This window comes from Bufo bufo, chromosome 1 (assembly GCF_905171765.1).
Source record: "Bufo bufo chromosome 1, aBufBuf1.1, whole genome shotgun sequence".
In the NCBI taxonomy this organism is placed as follows: Eukaryota; Metazoa; Chordata; class Amphibia; order Anura; family Bufonidae; genus Bufo; species Bufo bufo.
In genome coordinates, this window is record NC_053389.1 from 518,000,886 (window position 1) to 518,019,466 (window position 18,581).

General features: G+C 44.2%; 1 protein-coding gene across 3 annotated transcripts in view; it reads left to right on the plus strand.

The window, feature by feature from the left end:
* Positions 1-18,581, plus strand: part of ST7 (suppression of tumorigenicity 7) — a 152,218-nt gene that overhangs the window by 62,379 nt on the left and 71,258 nt on the right. For 2 of the 3 annotated variants that reach the window (XM_040411413.1, XM_040411423.1), the window contains exon 2: positions 12,385-12,467. The exons of the other annotated variant lie outside the window; for it this stretch is intronic. In XM_040411413.1, the coding sequence (XP_040267347.1) occupies positions 12,385-12,467 (83 nt within the window). The remainder of the gene's footprint in view (positions 1-12,384; positions 12,468-18,581) is intronic. 3 annotated transcript variants of the gene reach the window in all.

Genomic DNA, 18,581 nt, shown 5'->3' on the forward strand with positions numbered 1-18,581 from the left:
CAGACCTTTTTAAACCTTTTTTTACATTACGTTTTACTACATTATTTTTTTAATCCCATTAAGGAATTAGTTTGCAGTGCTTTGAAATGTATAATGGAGGTGTACTCAATTGGCAGACAGCCCTGCCTACTAAAGTGCACCCACAAAGTGATGCCCCTTACAAGTCCTCCCATATAGTGATGCCCCACCTCACCGAGTTACCTCCTCACCGAACCCTTTAAGTGCCTCCAGTTTAAAAACTCATCGTCCCCACATTCCCCCAACAAGCTGAATGAAGCGCATCTGCTCTGTTCTCTGCTGCGCTGTCTGTGGCTCGGCACAGCCGGCATGATGACATCACTACATTGTGCCTGCTTGCGCTGAACTTGCGGCTCCCTGCTTCACCAATGTATTCAACTGTATCTGCATTCTGGGGACGCAGATACAGTTTAAAGCGTGATGCCTAATGGTCTGGACAGCTGGCAGTCATGGTCCAGATTTGAGAAGCACTGTTTGGGGGGTCACTTAAGGGAGGCTCATAATGTGTGTGTGGTGGGGGGGGGGGGGGCATGCGTGACAATCACAGCATGTTCTATATTCAGTGATTTTTTTAAATTAATTTACTTATTTATTTTTCACGCAACGCTGGCTCCATAGAAGTGATAGGGGCTGCCTGAAAATCACATCCGCACTGTGTTTTTCACGGATGGTTGCTAAGAGATGTTTGTATACCTTCAGTTTTTTTATCACGCGCGTGAAAAACGCATTAAATTGCATTGCACCTGTGCGATAAAAACTGAACGCGATCGCATACAAAACTGAATGCCCTTGCTTGCGAAATTGCGCATTTTTTTCTGAACGCATTCTCAACACATCCGTCCCTAATCCGCTCACGCTCGTCTGCAAGGGGCCTAAGTTAAGGGGACATTATACTGTGTGGAAGCCACTTAAGGGGCTATCACTCTGTGAGCGGGCATTTAAAGGGCTATCATACTGTGTGTGTGTGTGTGTAAACAGAGGGCATCATTTTGTTGTGGGGGCACTTAGGGCATCACATTGTGTGGGGAGGCAATTAGAAGGCATCACACTGTGTCAGGGGCATTAACGGATCATTATACTGTGTGGGGGTACCAAGGGATCACCCTGCTGTGAGGGGGCACTTAGTAGACATGCTACCGTGAGGGGGGGGGGGGGGCTCTAAGGGATATCATACTGTCCAAAGTGCACTAAGGGATATCAAGATTGTTAGGTGGCACTAAGAGTATTCTTATTGTGTAGGGAGGCACTAGAGGTAGAAAAGGATTAGAGTAACATGGCTGCTCTCTTCCAAAACCCTCACCTCCCCAGTCCCTGGGGTTGAGCTACAGTACCATACATGACCAGCAATAGGTGTGGTGCTGTTTTCGGAAGAAAGCTGCCGCGTTTTTCTGAGCAACCCTCCGCCTGTCTTTTGCTTGTGACGTGAATTGGTGGCGCCCTGTCCATGACCACTGGTCTAGCACTCTGCAGTCCATGTAGATTGTATGCAGAATAAGTAACTGAATATGATTGTAGTGCACATGTTGTACCTGTAGCACTAGGTGGACCCTCCTCCGGTCAGTCTTCTATGGTTATGGCATTTGCCTCTCAAGTAGTTCTTCTAATGTTGTTGATTTGTCACATTTGAATGTTTCCAATCATCCACTAGTTTTAATATGGACACAGACCACACGAGTTAAACCTAAAATACAGCTTTTAAATCATGCTTCCATTTATTGAAGATTTATCACCCTAAACCTAATAACTGGCTGTGCCTCCCTTGGCGGCAATAACTGCAATCAGATAACGTTTGAGTCTTTTACATCTCTGGAATTTTGGCCACTTTTCTTTGCAGAATTGTTTAAATTCCCCTACATTGAGGGGTTTTCAAGCTTGAACTGCCCATTTAAGGTCTTGTCGCAGCATCTCATTGGGACCCAAGTGAGGACACTCCAATGTTTTAATGGGCATCTGTCACCATATACCACTATGTCAAACGGTCAGCAGCTGTCCATCCACACTTCTAAGCAGAGTCCCATGATGTCTCTGGTATCTCCATATGTTCCGTCAATCTTCCAAAAAATACATTTTTATAATATGCAAATTACTCCCCGGGTGCAACAAGGGTGGTGCTATAGCACCCAGAGTCTCCCCTCCCTGTTTTCTATCCCACGCCCCCAGCACTGTTATTAATAGACCATCTCATGGAATAGCATTCTTTACATGCACAGTAAAGGTATGGAGACTGCCCATCTGCCCGGTGGTCTCCATCCCTTTACTGTGCATGTACAGAGTCCACGAGACTTCAGGGACTGCCTGGCCTGTCCATCACAGCAACAGGGTCGCTGCCTAGAAGACAGAGAGAGTAGCCTCTGGGTGCGATGGCACCACTCTCATTGCACCTAGGGGGTAAGTCGCATATTATAAAAAGTCTTTATTCAGAGGATTGACTGAACATATGAGGATGCCAGAGACGACATGGGACTCTGCTTACAAGCTCAGATGGACAGCTGCTGACCATTTCACATAGTCATATGTGGTAACCCTTTAATTTTGTTTCTTTTGAGCCGTTCAGAGGTGGACATGCTTGTGTTCTTCACATCATTGTCCTGCTGCGTAGCCTGCCTGCCTTTAAGTTTTAGATTACAAACTAATGGGCAGACATTCTCCTAAAGTAATTTCTGAAAGAGAGCAGAATTCATGGTTCCACCAGTTATGACCAAATTGTCCAGGTCCTGCAGTAGCAAAGCAGCCCCACCACGTTTGACTGTTGGTAAGATGTTCTTATGGTGGAATGCAGTGTTGGCTTTATACCAGATGTAACAGACCCATATCTTTTCACCTTCATCAGTCCACAGAATATTATCCCAACAGTCTTGGGGGTCATCTGGATGTTATTTGGAAGATGCTAGACCAACCTTTGTGTATTTGTTGGTCAGCAGTGGTTTGCACCTTACCACTCTCCCATGGATGCCAGTCACTTTATTATTGTAGAATCATGTACTGTACATTGAGCGAAACTGCTACGCTGCAGCAGCTCTCCGTTCTCTGTGTCAGCATCCTATTTGACGCAGGTCATGTGGCCACTGCACTCAATATTATGGCACATAATATTAAAGGGGTTATCCAACGAATAATGTAAAAAGGTGAAAATCATACATAATCGAGCAAATGACAACCTCTTTCTAACAAAGCAAGAACCATCCCTGTACCTCATATGGATCCAGAAATCTCCCATTCATTGCTCCAATTGTTCTGCAAGATTTATTTAAAGCTGTCCGCTTAGTGGGCGCGGTCTTTCTGAGGAGGGGTGTGTCCTTTCTGCTGCATCTGGTGATCGTTAGAGGATGGAACTGAGCATGTGCTTCCCTCTCAGTGAGCAGGACAGGGAAATTGTAAAAAGAGCAAACAGCAGGTGGCGCTATACAGATAACGTAGTAACTATAATTACACGCAATTACAAAAGCCTTTAGATCCAGACGCTGCTTTGAAAACTGTCGAATATTTAAGTTCACATTTAAATGAAAAGCCTTCCTTGTGGGGTTCACAGCAGAAGCACTTGCGGGTGGGTAACTGCGCATCTGCTTCAAGATTACCGTGAAGAGATCAATTTCTTTAGTTATTACTTTAGAAACCACCGTTTTTATAAGCTTTTTGAAGGAAAAAACTATTGTGATTTCAATTAATTATTAAAGAATACATTTCTGAAGTTTTCCTTACAACAGAATCTCCAAACCGGAAAAGAAATCTGTCAGAGTTTAGAACAAAAGCTGCTAAATACCTTTTAAATAAAACCGGATAATGTGGTTTAGTAATTGGCTTACATTTTAATACAGCTTTAAACAGATTAGGACGTGGCCTATGAAGTAATGCACAGCACCACGTAACACCTCTGTCTGATGTACTGGGAAACTTCCCACATCCACTTTCCAACTTGCTGACCTCCAACCACTGCAGATTTTCTGCCTTTTCCAAACATTGGCAACTTTTGGAAATGGAAGAAAGAAGCCATACGTAATGACAGAGGGCAGGTTAAAATGCCAGCTCCCAGCAGTAGGCACACCAGTCACACTCGTAGACATATACCCTCCTAAATATGCCAGAATTCTGGCTTCATGTGCAAAAAAACCTGGCACAAATGCTATGCACCACATTTATGATGGGTTTTAGACGGAGTGTTTTTAGTGGGGAATGGGTGTGGCTTAGTGGAAATTGGGCGTGGCTTACGATGAACCAACTTGCCTCAGAATATTGGTGAAAAGTAAGCCATCAGTAGGTGCTGTAAAGTAGTAATAGACAAACGTGTCTGAAGATGCATCAGATTTATCATCCAAACTTGGGATCCCTTTTAGACTGCCTAGTGTAAGGTTACATGTTCTAGCTATTAGACGAGGTCACGTGAATGGAAAGAGTATTTGTATTACACTGCACTTCTGAGACGAAGAGCAGTGTAATGAAGAGGATGTGACGCTCGCACAGCTGATCGGCAGGGGTGTTGGTTTATATTTTTACTTTCTTATTCATTTTTTTCTGTTAGGTTACTTTCACACCAGCGTTTTTGCTGGATCCATCATGGATCAGTAAAAACGCTTCCGTTACTGATAATAACGATCTGAACGGATCCAGTTGTATTATCTCTAAAATAGCCATGACGGATCCGTACAATAGTCAATGGGGGGCAGATAAGTTTTCTTTTGTGTCAGAGAAAACGGATCAGTCTCCATTGACTTACATTGTGAGTCATGACTGATCTGTCTTGCTCCTCATCCCGGGATGCTGCTTGCTGCGCTTTTGTGTGCGTCATGGGAACGCAGTCAAACTGTTTTGTCCCCATTGACAATAAATGGGGACAAAACTGAAGTGTTTTCCTCCACTATTGAAATCCTATGACAGATCTCAAAACCGGAAAGGAAAACACTGGTGTAAAACTAGCCTTACAAAAGATTTCAAGACAAAACATTTCTTCAAAAGTATGTTTGTACCATGAAAATGGATGCCATTTGTGTAATTTGACTAGAGTGAACTTTGGATTTTGGTAGCCGATTTTTCTATTGCTAGTTATATGGCACCGTACTGCCAGTACAGACATTAGAAACGCCTTCAAATGACTTTTTTTATATTGTCTCATTAAGATATTCACCTTGATGAAATTTGGACATTTTAAGCTTTTGTTTTTGTATTTTTATTTTTTTTTATATAAATGAAAAACGTGTGTTTGTATTTTTTACGCAGACAAAAGATCTACTATACTAAGCGACCCAGGATTTTTTTCTTTTTACCCTAATCAAAAAACGCAATCAGTGACATTGCTTAAATCCGAGGCATGGGGCACTTTCCGTTGTGGGAATTGCATTGCCTTCAAAGTAATTAGAACTGGTAATACTTTCTCCAGTACGGTAACGAGTTGCTCATATAGAGCATTTATCAATTGCCAGACGGTGGGGGTCGTCTACTTGGCCACATGTTGTGGCATGCAATATGTGGGCAAAACCAAGCGGGAGTTCCGTCGCCGTATAGGTGAACACCTGAACGACATCCGGAACAAATCTGACACTCCTATAGATAGACATGTGGAGTTGAAACATCCGGGGGAAGTAAAGCCTATGATTTTCCAGGGTATCGAATCCATCCGTATGTCCCCGCGAGGCGGTGACATCGACACCAAATTATTGCAAAAGGAAGCGCAGTGGACATTCAGGCTTCAGACGCTCCACCCGAAGGGATTGAACGAATATATATAGTTCACATCGTTCTTGTAATCTGCCCACATATTTCCAGCTTGGGTAAACCCCTTGGCCAACTTAATTACCACATGATCTAGGTATATTGTGGCGATCTTTGTATGAGTGGCATCTGGGTGCCGATTTAATGTGGACAATAATCTGATTATCCACAGCTGTAGCTTTTAGTAAATTAGGGGAACCACCCACTAATTAACCACTAGTGGGGTCGAGGGAGTTAGACTGAGCCATATTTGGCCAGGTGGGCTCCACGTGTGATTTACCCACATGGTGAGCTAGTGGGGGCTATTTTTGGTTCCTTATTCCTCCTGTACCTCCTCACCAGGGTCACACTTGCGTGTGTAGGAGGTCTTTACGCCTATTTCGCTGGTTGAGTGATGTAGTTGATATCTGTGGTGGCAGCTCTCCTAAGCGTTACCCCACACTAACGGTGAATTTTTTTATTTTCTATTTTATTACCCCCTTTATATCATTTTGACTATTTTTATATTTTGAGGCACTACTTATATTTTAGATATATCAATAAAGTTAAAATTTACAGAGGGTTTTGTTTTCTTCTTTTTCTGATATTTTTGTGATCACCCTTTATATTATTCCGCTTACTGATAGCATACTGATCAGGTCTGTGCTGTACTAAATATAGGTGAAATAAATACCTATATTTTAAAAATTTTCTAAGAAAACAAAAATAAAAAAAAATGTGTGTACGTTTGTATATTTAAGGCCTCCTGCACACGAACGTATTTTTTTGCGGTCCGCAAAAACGGGTCCCGTTTTTCCGTGACCGTTTTTTCGTCCGTGGGTCTTCCTTGATTTTTGGAGGATCCCCGGACATGAAAAAAATGTCGTTTTGGTGTCCGCCTGGCCGTGCGGAGCCAAACGGATCCGTCCTGAATTACAATGCAAGTCAATGGGGACGGATCCGTTTGACGTTGACACAATATGGTGCCATTTCAAACGGATCCGTCCCTATTGACTTTCAATGTAAAGTCTGGAGTCCCTTTTATACCATCTGATCGGAGTTTTCTCCAATCCGATGGTATATTTTAACTTGAAGCGTCCCCATCACCATGGGAACGCCCCTATGTTAGAATATACTGTCGGATATGAGTTAGATCGTGAAACCTCATTTCCGACAGTATATTCTAACACAGAGGCGTTCCCATGGTGATGGGGACGCTTCTAGTTAGAATATACTACAAACTGTGTACATGATTGCCCCCTGCTGCCTAGCAGCATCCGATCTCTTACAGGGGGCCGTGATCAGCACAATTAACCCCTCAAGTGCCGCACCTGAAGGGGTTAATTGTACTATCATATCCCCCTGTAAGAGATCAGGGCTGCCAGGCAGCAGGGGGCAGACCCCCCCCCCCCTCCCCAGTTTGAATATCATTGGTGGCCAGTGCGCCCCCCCCCCCCCTTCCTCCCTCTATTGTAATAATTCGTTGGTGGCACAGTGTGCACCCCCCCCCCCTTCCTCCCTCTATTGTAATAAATCGTTGGTGGCACAGTGTGCGCCACCCCGCCCCCCCCCTTCCTCCCTCTATTGTAATAAATCGTTGGTGGCACAGTGTGCGCCCCCCCTTCCTCCCTCTATTGTAATAAATCGTTGGTGGCACAGTGTGCGCCCCCCATCGCCCCCCCCCCCTCCCTCTATAGCATTAACAACATTGGTGGCCAGTGTGCGGCCTCCCATCTCCCCCCCCCCGATCATTGGTGGCAGCGGGTTACTAGCAATAGTACAATAGTAAAAGATTCATACTTACCTGGGAGCTGCGATGTTCGTGTCCAGCCGGGAGCTCCACCTACTGGTAAGTGACAGTTCATTTAGCAATGCGCCGCACAGACCTGAGGCTGTCACTTACCAGTAGGTGGAGCTCCCGGCCGGACACGAACATCGCAGCAGCCGGTAAGTATGAATCTTCTACGATTGTACTATTGCTATGTAACCATGGCAACCAGGACTGTAGTAGCGTCCTGGTTGCCATGGTTACCGATCGGAGCCCCAGCGATTAAACTGGGACTCCGATCGGAACTCCGCTGCCACCAATGATGATGGGGGGGGGGGGGGAGATGGGAGGCCGCACACTGGCCACCAATGTTGTTAATGCTATAGAGGGATGGGGGGCGCACACTGTGCCACCAACGAATAATTACAATAGAGGGGGGGGGGGGGGCCGCCCTGGCCATCAATGATATTCAAACTGGGGAGGGGGGGGGGTCTGCCCCCTGCTGCCTGGCAGCCCTGATCTCTTACAGGGGGATATGATAGTACAATTAACCCTTTCAGGTGCCGCACCTGAAGGGGTTAATTGTGCTGATCACGGCCCCCTGTAAGAGATCGGGTGCTGCCAGGCAGCAGGGGGCAGTCTTGTACACAGTTTGTAGTGTATTCTAACTAGAAGCGTCCCCATCACCATGGGAACGCTTCTGTGTTAGAATATACTGTCGGTTCTGAGTTTTCACGAAGTGAAAAAACTCAGCTTTGAAAAAGCTTTATGCAGACGGATCTTCGGATCCGTCTGTATAAAAACTAACCTACGGCCACGGATCACGGACACGGATGCCAATCTTGTGTGCATCCGTGTTCTTTCACGGACCCATTGACTTGAATGGGTCCGTGAACCGTTGGCCGTGAAAAAAATAGGACAGGTCATATTTTTTTCACGGCCATGAAACACTGATCACGGATGCGGCTGCAAAACGGTGCATTTTCCGTTTTTTCCACGGACCCATTGAAAGTCAATGGGTCCGCGAAAAAAAAACGGAAAACGGCACAACGGCCACGGGTGCACACAACGGTCGTGTGCAGGAGGCCTTTACACACACAAATTCCACTATACTAAAACTAATAAATATATATATTTTTTTTTTTAAGAACGAAAAAGGGTGGTGGGGGAAATGTGTGTACATAGTCTGCTATATTATTGCTAATACCTAGAAGTTTTTTTTTTTTTTTTTAATTTCTCATAATATTTGAATGGCCATGTTGCAGCTCAGCCAAGCATTGCCACTATACGATGTACTGGGCTGTCCTTGGAAAGTTGTCGGGAGACTGCACTGTTCACCAGAGCACTGGTGAGCACCGCAGCTTCGTGAAACAACTGATCGATGGGGGTAGTGTTGAGCGAAGCGAGCTTAGGATGTTTCATCCGAAGTCGCTTCTTCAAAACTTCGGAATAATACTGTGCGGAGATTCGTCTCCGTACAGTATTAGAATGTATGGGCTCTGATGAGCTAATGACAGTGCAGTCGCAGAGATCTGCAGCGACACGAGGCACCGGCAGATCGCAATGCAACCCAGCGGTTTTATATTCTGGGTTACAGATAAGAGCTAACTGCCACAACCTGCAAAGTCGTGCGGCGGTGAGCAAATTATTAACTTTCCTACTTTTATTCAGTAATATTCTTCTGTTGACGTGAAATGCCATGTGGTTTTAACAAACATTATCATTTTGAAAAACGGGAAGTCATTTTTGTGGGGTGAAATTATAAAACATGCCATTATTTTTGGGATCTTTATGCTAAAATGGCATGTTACCTTTATTATTCGGGTATTAAGGTTTTTTATAGTAATAATTAATTCATGAAGGTATAAAAACTTTGGCTCATCGGAGCCAATACATTCTAATACTGTACGGAGTGGGAACTCCGTACAGTATTACAACAAAGTTTTTTGCGAGTCGACTTTGGATGTACCATCCGAAGTCGATTCGCTCATCCCTAATTACAATACCAAGTGTAGAAAGTTTTTTCTATGCTGTATTACTTTTAAAATCTAAAATAATTGTCATGACATGATTTTCTGACACCTATAACTTTTTTATATTTCCATCTCCAAAGCTATGTGAGGGCTTGTGGTGTTTTTTTTTTTTGTTGTTTTTGGAAGGGCAAACTGGTGTTTTTATTGGTATCATTTTGTGGTACATATGACATTTTCTGTTAAAGGGGTTGTCCGGATTCAGAGCTAAACCTGGACATACCCCCATTTTTACCCAGGCAGGTCCCTTGATATTAGCATCAGAGCATTTCATGCTCTCCCTTACCCTGCACTGTATGGCGCAATTCAGCGCAGGGGCGAAAGAGAACATCGGAGCATAAAATGCTCCAATGCTCATATTAGGGGGGCTGCCTGGGTGAAAATGTGGGTATGTCCGGGTTCAGCTCTGAACCCAGACAACCCCTTTAAAGCATTCACTGTGCAGGAAAAATATTTTTCGACTTTTATTTTTTGTTACATTTTTAGATGTGTTGATACCAGTTATGTTTGTTTTATTTTATTATCGTTTATTTTTATATTTAAAATTGGGAAAGGGGTGATTTAGAATGTTTTATACTTTTGATGTTTTTACTTTTTTTAAAACTATATTTTACTTAAATTTTTAGGGTGCCTTCACATGTGCCAAATATTGTTGCAGAAATTTCCACAACTGAAAATCTGTTCCATTCACCTGAATGGGGCTTTCAGAGAACCATGTGCTTGCCGCCTCATTCAAATAAATAGAACTGATTTCTGCAACACAATCTGCAGCGTGAAGGCGCCCTAAAGTTTCTTAAACATGCGAATGTTGGATTGCTTATTGCATACACTGTAATACATTAGTATTGCTGTCTATGGTGATTGTGATGTCTTCCTATGAAGCCCACCTGCCGTGTATGGAGTGGGCCCGCGCCATACACTTTCCACCTTTACGATATTCATGGAGGTCAGCTATGGGGGAAGGATTATATATTTGAGCCCTCCAGGCTTGATAGAAACCACAGGTCTGCCTCATTCACACGTCAGCGTTTCACGGACGTGTACTGTACGTGTTCTCCACGGACAGCACATGTCCCTATTCATTTTAATGTGTGTATTCAGACATCAGCGTTTTTAGCACGGTCCGTGGGTCAGTTTTTTTTTTTTAGCATGCTCTATTTTGTCCGTGTTCACAGATCCATCATGCCCATTATAATCTATGGGTCCGTGAAAACCATGGATGCCATCCGTGTTGCATTCGTGTTTCACGGATCATTAAGAAAAGATTCTTTGAAAATTATTTTTCAGCTGTTCAGTGTCAGTGAAACACAGACAGCAAAAAACGGACACGCGGATCCTTCACGGACAGCTTCACGGATGTATCACTGACCACGTGCTCATGGAATTGAGTACGGACACGGACGTGTGAATGAGGCTTTACTGTTGCCTGTATGAATTTTAAGGCATTGATAACATTGTAAAAATAAAAGATGAAGATTTGTAGAGTTTGTAAATGCCACTTATGCTTGTGTCTATATGAACATATCTTCAAAAATCACCAAAGAGACAAAAATATCCCTAGGGTACAGATGTCAGCTGATGGTCTGATTAGGAGTGGGGGTGATTACATGTGCAACTACTCATCTTCTCACTCTTTAGACCAGGCATCCTCAAACTGTGGCCCTCCAGCTGTTGCAAAACTACAACTCCCACAATGCCCTGCTGTAGGCTGATACCTGTAGGCTGTTCGGGCATGCTGGGAGTTGGAGTTTTGCAACAGCTGGAGGGCCGCAGTTTGAGGATGCCTGGTTTAGAGGAAATAAGAAAGAAAGGTGTCATTGGTTAGGGGAGTGATAGCGTGAAGTTGGACAGATTGGTCAGCATGCTGGGTCAAAGTGAAGGGAAGCTGTTATGTTGAACATGCCGTGTGATCTGCAGACGGAAAAATGAAGTCCATAAAATCACTGCTCTTTCTATGCTTAGTGGTCATGTGGAGGGTCCCATCAGAGATTGACCGCTATCTATTTGTGCTGTCATTCACTGTGTAGGACCGCCCACTGGACCCCTAAGTGCAGAATGAGCAGAGATTTGCATGAATAAATTACCAGTTTTTCTGAATCTTTTCCCAAAAATCAGTTTATCAGTCTGCTCCTCTCCTCCTGCTCTATAACAAGCTGCAGACAGACAGCGGAGGGCCCCAGTGTAAAAACAGTATATGGACGCCTTGCTCCCGATCATGGAGCCTCCTCCTTGTTATAGAACACCCCCTCTAGGTCTCTGACACTTCACCAGTAATGGTGAGCTATGAAATGCATTCAATTGTTTGTGGGGTGTTCCTTTTAAGGTGATAGCTTACCCTCTGGACCCCTGTGCCTACAGATACCATTGCATTTTACACATCACATATATTCATTTTTAATATGTTTGCTTTCTCCCTACTCAAGGTATGACCTTTTATGTGTCACTTGGTATTATGCGGTGTTTATCACTGACTGCATAGATTGGATTTAAAGGAAGTCGGGCTCTGTTATCTCCATTCCATTCATACATTAGAAACCTTGGGCGGCCAAATATATGCAACGTTGATGTAAAGAATAATTTACTATAAAATTGTACTGTCCAATTTATTAGATCACTTTGTGTTCTTTCATGTAGTTGGTATTTTTCACTGTAATGTAACTGCATGGAATATATGTTACAGATGGTTGTATCTCTTTTTTCATTACTTTCTGGAAAGTAACTTCAGCTTGTTTGTCACCGGACATCCAGAATAGTAGATATAGGAACAATATATACATGGTCAATTAGTAGCATGTTTTTAATTTGGCATTGACACGTGGCTACTCTAATCATACAGACACATTTGTACATTTTTTTTGATTAAATGTCATATTTTTTCTCTTTTAGTGAGTATGTTTTTGAACACACTAACACCTAAATTTTACGTTGCTCTGACCGGCACATCCTCCCTCATCTCGGGACTTATTTTGGTGAGTACACAAAGATTTTTAAATTGTAATATAGTTCTATAGCTAAAGTATCTATGATCGCAAAGTGACACCTCTCTTTAAGGGCTTTTTCTACAATACTAACTGTTCCGACTGTTAAGTGGCTGAGCACTACTGTGCCGTCAGTTTCCCTTCACAGTGACATTTCCAAGATAAACCAAAGGGACTCTTTTTCCTTTGTTCTTGTGATCAGTGTAGATCCCTGAGCTGGACCCCCACTAATCATAATGTTATAGCATACAGTACTAGATAGGACTACCCCTTTTAAATCCTGTTTTCCTCACAAAACAATCGATGAAAGATGTGCAGGAGTACACCACCGACCACCCACACATCATGCATTGAGAAGCCTGGAAATAATAATGGTGTGATCAGTTTGAGCGAAGAGTGAGCTCCTATGCAAATTGGTTTTGTAGAGTAAGGGCCCATTCACACGACCGTATATTTAAGTCTGCATCCGTTCTGCACTGTGTGCTGTCCGCAACTGTACGTCCGCTCCGTAGCCCCACAAAAGATACCGGGTGTCCTACTCTTGTCCTTAATTGCGGAGAAGAATAGGCATGTCTATCATAGGGCTGGCCATTCCGTTCCATACAATGCGGAACACACAGGATTGGCATCCGTATTTTGCGGATCCGCAAATCACATACAGTCGTCTAAACGAGCCCTAAAACTGTTTAAATACAAAATGGCATGGCCATTAAGAGTCTGTTGGAAAACAGCGCCAGTTAGCAGTAAAACATGTCGGGGCCGTTTTAGGCCACATTGTGGTCACTACCAGTGATGGTCAGTTCGCAGTGTTCGCCAGCGAACACATGCGGGCTGCCATCTTTAGTAAGGTAGACTCACCCGTCCGGCGATGCACAGGTAAGCCTGTAAACCTGTGCCGGGAGCCGGTCTGAAATTAAATGCAGTCATCGGGAGCAGGCAGTTCCGAGAACAGCCCGATGAAGGCCCCCAGCGGCTGTTCTCGGAACTGCCTGCTCCCGGTGACTGCATTTAATTTCAGATCGGCTCCCGGCACAGGCACAGATAAGGGCTTACCTGTACATCACCGGACGGGTGAGTGTACCTTACTAAAGATGGCAGCCCGCATGTGTTTGCTGGCGAACACTGCGAACTGACCATCACTGCTCACTATGTGACCTTACATTGAATGGCACTACTAGGGGTACTTTTACACTAGCGTTAAAGTATTCCGGTATTGAGTTCCGTCATAGGGACTCAATACCGGAAAAAAACCGCTACAGTTTTGTCCCCATTCATTGTCAATGGGGACAAAACTGAACGGAATGCTCCAAAATGTATTCCTTTGCGTTCCCAGAACGGAGAGCAAACCGCAACATGTTGTATTTTGTTTTCCGTCCTGGGAAAAACGTTTTCTCTGCCACAATAGAAAACTGATCCGTCCTCCATTGACTTTCAATGGAGTTTAAAACGGATCAGTTTTAGCAATGTTAAAGATAATACAAACGGATCCGTTCATAACGGATGCAGACTGTTGTATTATCAGTAACTGAAGCGTTTTTGCTGAACCCTGCCGGATCCAGCAAAAACGCTAGTGTGAACGTAGCCTAAGGGACTGCTTATTCCTTCTGGCAGAAGCAGTCTGTCACAAGTGTCTTCCACAGAAAGTTCCTGCTTCTAACCTGAAGTGCTGCACCTGTCTTACAAAAGAGGTTCTTGAGCAGCTGCAGCTTAATTAATATACCTTAGATCTTTTTGAACATAAGTCCATCCTTGTGCATCAGGAATAGGTTCTGCAGGAACTAGTGTGTAGTAACAGAAGTGATTTGGAGCTCCACGACCTGCTTAAAAGCACATGGTCTAGGACCATGGAACATTATTTAAAGGAGTTGTCTGGGCTATAGATGTGGATGACCCATCCTCAGAGAATAGGTCATCAATATTAGATCAGTGGGGGTTTGATTCTCGGTACCCCCACCAATAAGCTGTTTTGGGCAACCGCAGAGCTGGAAACTCTACAGTGTATGAAGTGGAAGCAGAAGACTCCGTACACTGTAAAGTTTCTGGCACTGGCATACTCCAGCTCAGCTCAAATTCATTGGAATAGGAGCTGATCTGAAGAACCCCAGGCATGACCACTAAACACGATCTAGTTCAGGGATGGCCAACCTGGGGCTCTCCAGCTGTTGTAAAACTACAATCCCCACCATGCCCTGCTGTAGGCTGATAGCTGTAGGCCAGGGATGCTCAACCTGCGGCCCTCCAGCTGTTGTAAAACTACAATCCCCACCATGCCCTTGCTGTAGGCCAGGGATGCTCAACCTGCGGCCCTCCAGCTGTTGTAAAACTACAATCCCCACCATGCCCTGCTGTAGGCTGATAGCTGTAGGCCAGGGATGCTCAACCTGGGGCTCTCCATCTGTTGTAAAACTACAATCCCCACCATGCCCTGCTGTAGGCTGATAGCTGTAGGCCAGGGATGCTCAACCTGGGGCTCTCCATCTGTTGTAAAACTACAATCCCCACCATGCCCTGCTGTAGGCCAGGGATGCTCAACCTGCGGCCCTCCAGTTTTTGTCAAACTACAATCCCCACCATGCCCTGCTGTAGGCTGATAGCTGTAGGCCAGGGATGCTCAATCTGCGGCCCTCCAGCTGTTGTAAAACTACAATCCCCACCATGCCCTTGCTGTAGGCCAGGGATGCTCAACCTGCGGCCCTCCAGTTGTTGTAAAACTACAATCCCCACCATGCCCTGCTGTAGGCTGATAGCTGTAGGCCAGGGATGCTCAACCTGCGGCCCTCCAGCTGTTGTAAAACTACAATCCCCACCATGCCCTGCTGTAGGCTGATAGCTGTAGGCCAGGGATGCTCAACCTGCGGCCCTCCAGCTGTTGTAAAACTACAATCCCCACCATGCCCTGCTGTAGGCTGATAGCTGTAGGCCAGGGATGCTCAACCTGCGGCCCTCCAGCTGTTGTAAAACTACAATCCCCACCAGGGATGCTCAACCTGCGGCCCTCCAGCTGTTGTAAAACTACAATCCCCACCATGCCCTGCTGTAGGCTGATAGCCATGCTGGAAATTGTAGTTTTGCAAAAGCTGGAGAGCCGCAGGTTGGCCATCCCTGATCTAGTTTCTGACACCAGGACTGCCTAAAACAGCTGCTCAGCGGGGGTGCTGGTTGTTGGAACCCAACCAGTCTGATATTGAGAACCTACCCCGCGGATAGGTCATTTATATCTGTAGCCGGGACAAACACTTTAATCCCATATAGAATTCATCACATTTTGCTGTGTTTTAGGAACATTCATTTTGTCAGAGTTTTACTAATGGAATTTAGTTTTACAGAACCATATTTCCTTTGTATTTGTATGACGATTGAGATGCTTTTATGTCTCTACCATGTTGTCTGCTGACTGCTTTGCAGTAGAAAATGAGGCTCGTTTCCGTTCTTAGGCACATATAATGTATTTTTCCTAGCTGTTGTGAGGACTTGTTTTAATAAAGATATAGAGGGACAGTTATTAATATATAGTTTACAAATCTTGTCACACACCATTTGTTCAGTAAAATTTGTGGCATTTCCCCCGCTAACGCCACTTTGCCAAGAAAAGGAGACGTGGTTCGGTCGGGGGAGCGGGCAGGCTCGTCTCATTATTTTCCACAGCAGTTTATGGCGTGGAAAATAGCTTGAATCTATGTCAGCGAGGGAGCTGGCGTAGTGTCCCACGGCCTGCTGGATGAAGCGCCAAACTTATGTAGAGGCCTGCGTGTCTACTAAACTTTAGCTCTTCCTCTAGCAGGCATGGAAACCGCTGGTATTAAATAATAATCCCCATAGTATTTACTAAATAGCATGTGACAAACAGATTATCTTTTCTGCTGCTTGCATAGGGCTGTTACTTTTAAGTGCCATCGTACCTTGGATTCTTTAGATTAATAGGGCTCGAAAAATTCTTCTGTGATCACTGATGTCTGAGGAATGATGCACCCAACTTTGCATGTGGGGCTAAAGAAGACAGATCTCTGAGGATGGATGTGGTCATGCGTCACTCTTTCCTCCATCCTACTCTGTGATCAGTCTTCATTAGAGCATTGGTACTATGTTACTTAGGCGGAAATATACTCCTATAGAGATTACTGGTCTCCTATCAAAGAACATTGCACCAGTCTGCTAGTTTGACTGTGTCCTTGCCTCTTTGAAGAACAAATCATAGGCCAGTTATGAAAGTCTTGCATGTAAACGTCTTTTATAGTCACAACAAAGAAGAAAGAGTAAGGTAAAAAAAACTTTACTAAAAAGGCGGACGTCACAAATTCAATTTAGGTCAAATATCTGCAACTTTTCCCAGTTCAATTTTTCTATGTGAAGATGCAGTAGCCAAATTTTTTGCTGATAGTCCGCATGAAACTCAAAATGCATATAACTTTTTGTTTGTTGTGCCTTTTGCCCATTTTGGACCCCGTGGGGTATCTTTTCCAAGAAATAAGATGCTGTAGGAGAGTGTTTTTACAGCGCTTCCTGTCCATAGACCTCAATTGAGCTTATAATTGGAGAACCAGAATGTACAAGATGTCTAATTTAGAAAACCCATTTTTATATACCATATTAGGATATTCTGAGTTAAAAGTGCACAGCGTCACTAAGAAGAGAATCATTCTTTGGAGGACCAGTCCTGCATCACACAGACAACCCACTGATGTGGAAATGGGACCAGTGTAAGGCCTCTTGCACACAAACGTTTTTTTTTTTCTGTTTACGTTCCGTTTCTTGCGTTCCGTATACGGAACCATTTATTTCAATGGAGCCGCAAAAAAAACGGAAGGTACTCCGTATGCTTTCCGTTGTTCCGTTCAAAGATAGAACATGTCCTGTTATTGTCCGCATAACGGACAAGGCTAGTACTGTTCTATCAGGGGCCAGCTGTTCCGTTCCGCAAAAAACGGAACGCATGTCATCCGTATTTTTTGCGGATCAGTTTTTTTGTGGACCGCAAAATACTGAAAAAGCCATATGGTCGTGTGCAATAGGCCTAAGGCTACATGCACATGACCGTATGTGTTTTGTTGTCCGCCGCAAAAAAAAGTGTCATCTGTTTTGTTGATTTCTTTGCGGATCCATTGTAACAATGCCTATCCTTGTCCGCAAAACGGACAAGAATAGGAGATGTTTTTTTTTTTTTTTTTGCGGGGCTACGGAACGGACATACTGATGCAGACAGCACACGAAATGAATGGGTCCGCATCCTATCCGCAAAAAAAACCTAATGGACACGGAAACAAAATACGTTCGTGTGCATGTAGCCTATTCACTTGAATGGATCCGCAATTCCAGAGATGCGGAACAGAGTCACGGAACGGAACACCGGAAGCACTATGGAGTGCTTCCGTGGTGTTTTTTTCCGTTGTTCCGCACCGCAAATAAATATGACATGTCATATTTTTTTACGGTGCGGACAGACCACGGACCTATTCAAGTTGAATGGGTCCGGCCCGCTGCACGGATGTTGCCCATGCATTGGGGACCGCAATTGCGGCCTAATGCTTAGATTTCCCTGTGGCGGACCTGCTGGGAAATTGAACGCTTGTCGCCAGGTCTTCCCATAGATTACAGCTAATTGCAGGGAGAAACTTTGTGACTAGTGTATTGTAAAGAGACCCATTACAAGGAGTGTCCGAGGTGGGGAACCCTTTTCAGGTCCATGAGTATTCTGATACTAATATGTTGTGACACAATGCTTATGCTCATGATTGTTCCTCTGCTTAAGATGGTCATATACCAGCCGACATCTTGTCATCCAAATTCCATTATATATATATTTTTTTATGGAACAAGGGAATAAACTGCTGCTATATGCTTCAGGAAGAAATTATAACGACTACATATTTACAGCGTTGACCCTTCTTTTTCAACACTTCCACAGTTCGCCCTGGCATTCTGGATTGCAGCTTCCGGACCAAATCCTGACTTTGTCCATCTGCTTTTTGAGGATTGACCACAGGTTCTTAATGGAATTGTAATCTGTGCAGTTTCCTGGCAATGGACCCAAAATTTCAATGTTTTGTTCATCCAGCCACTTGGTTATCACTTTACCTTGTGACATGGTGCTCCATCATGCTGGAAAAA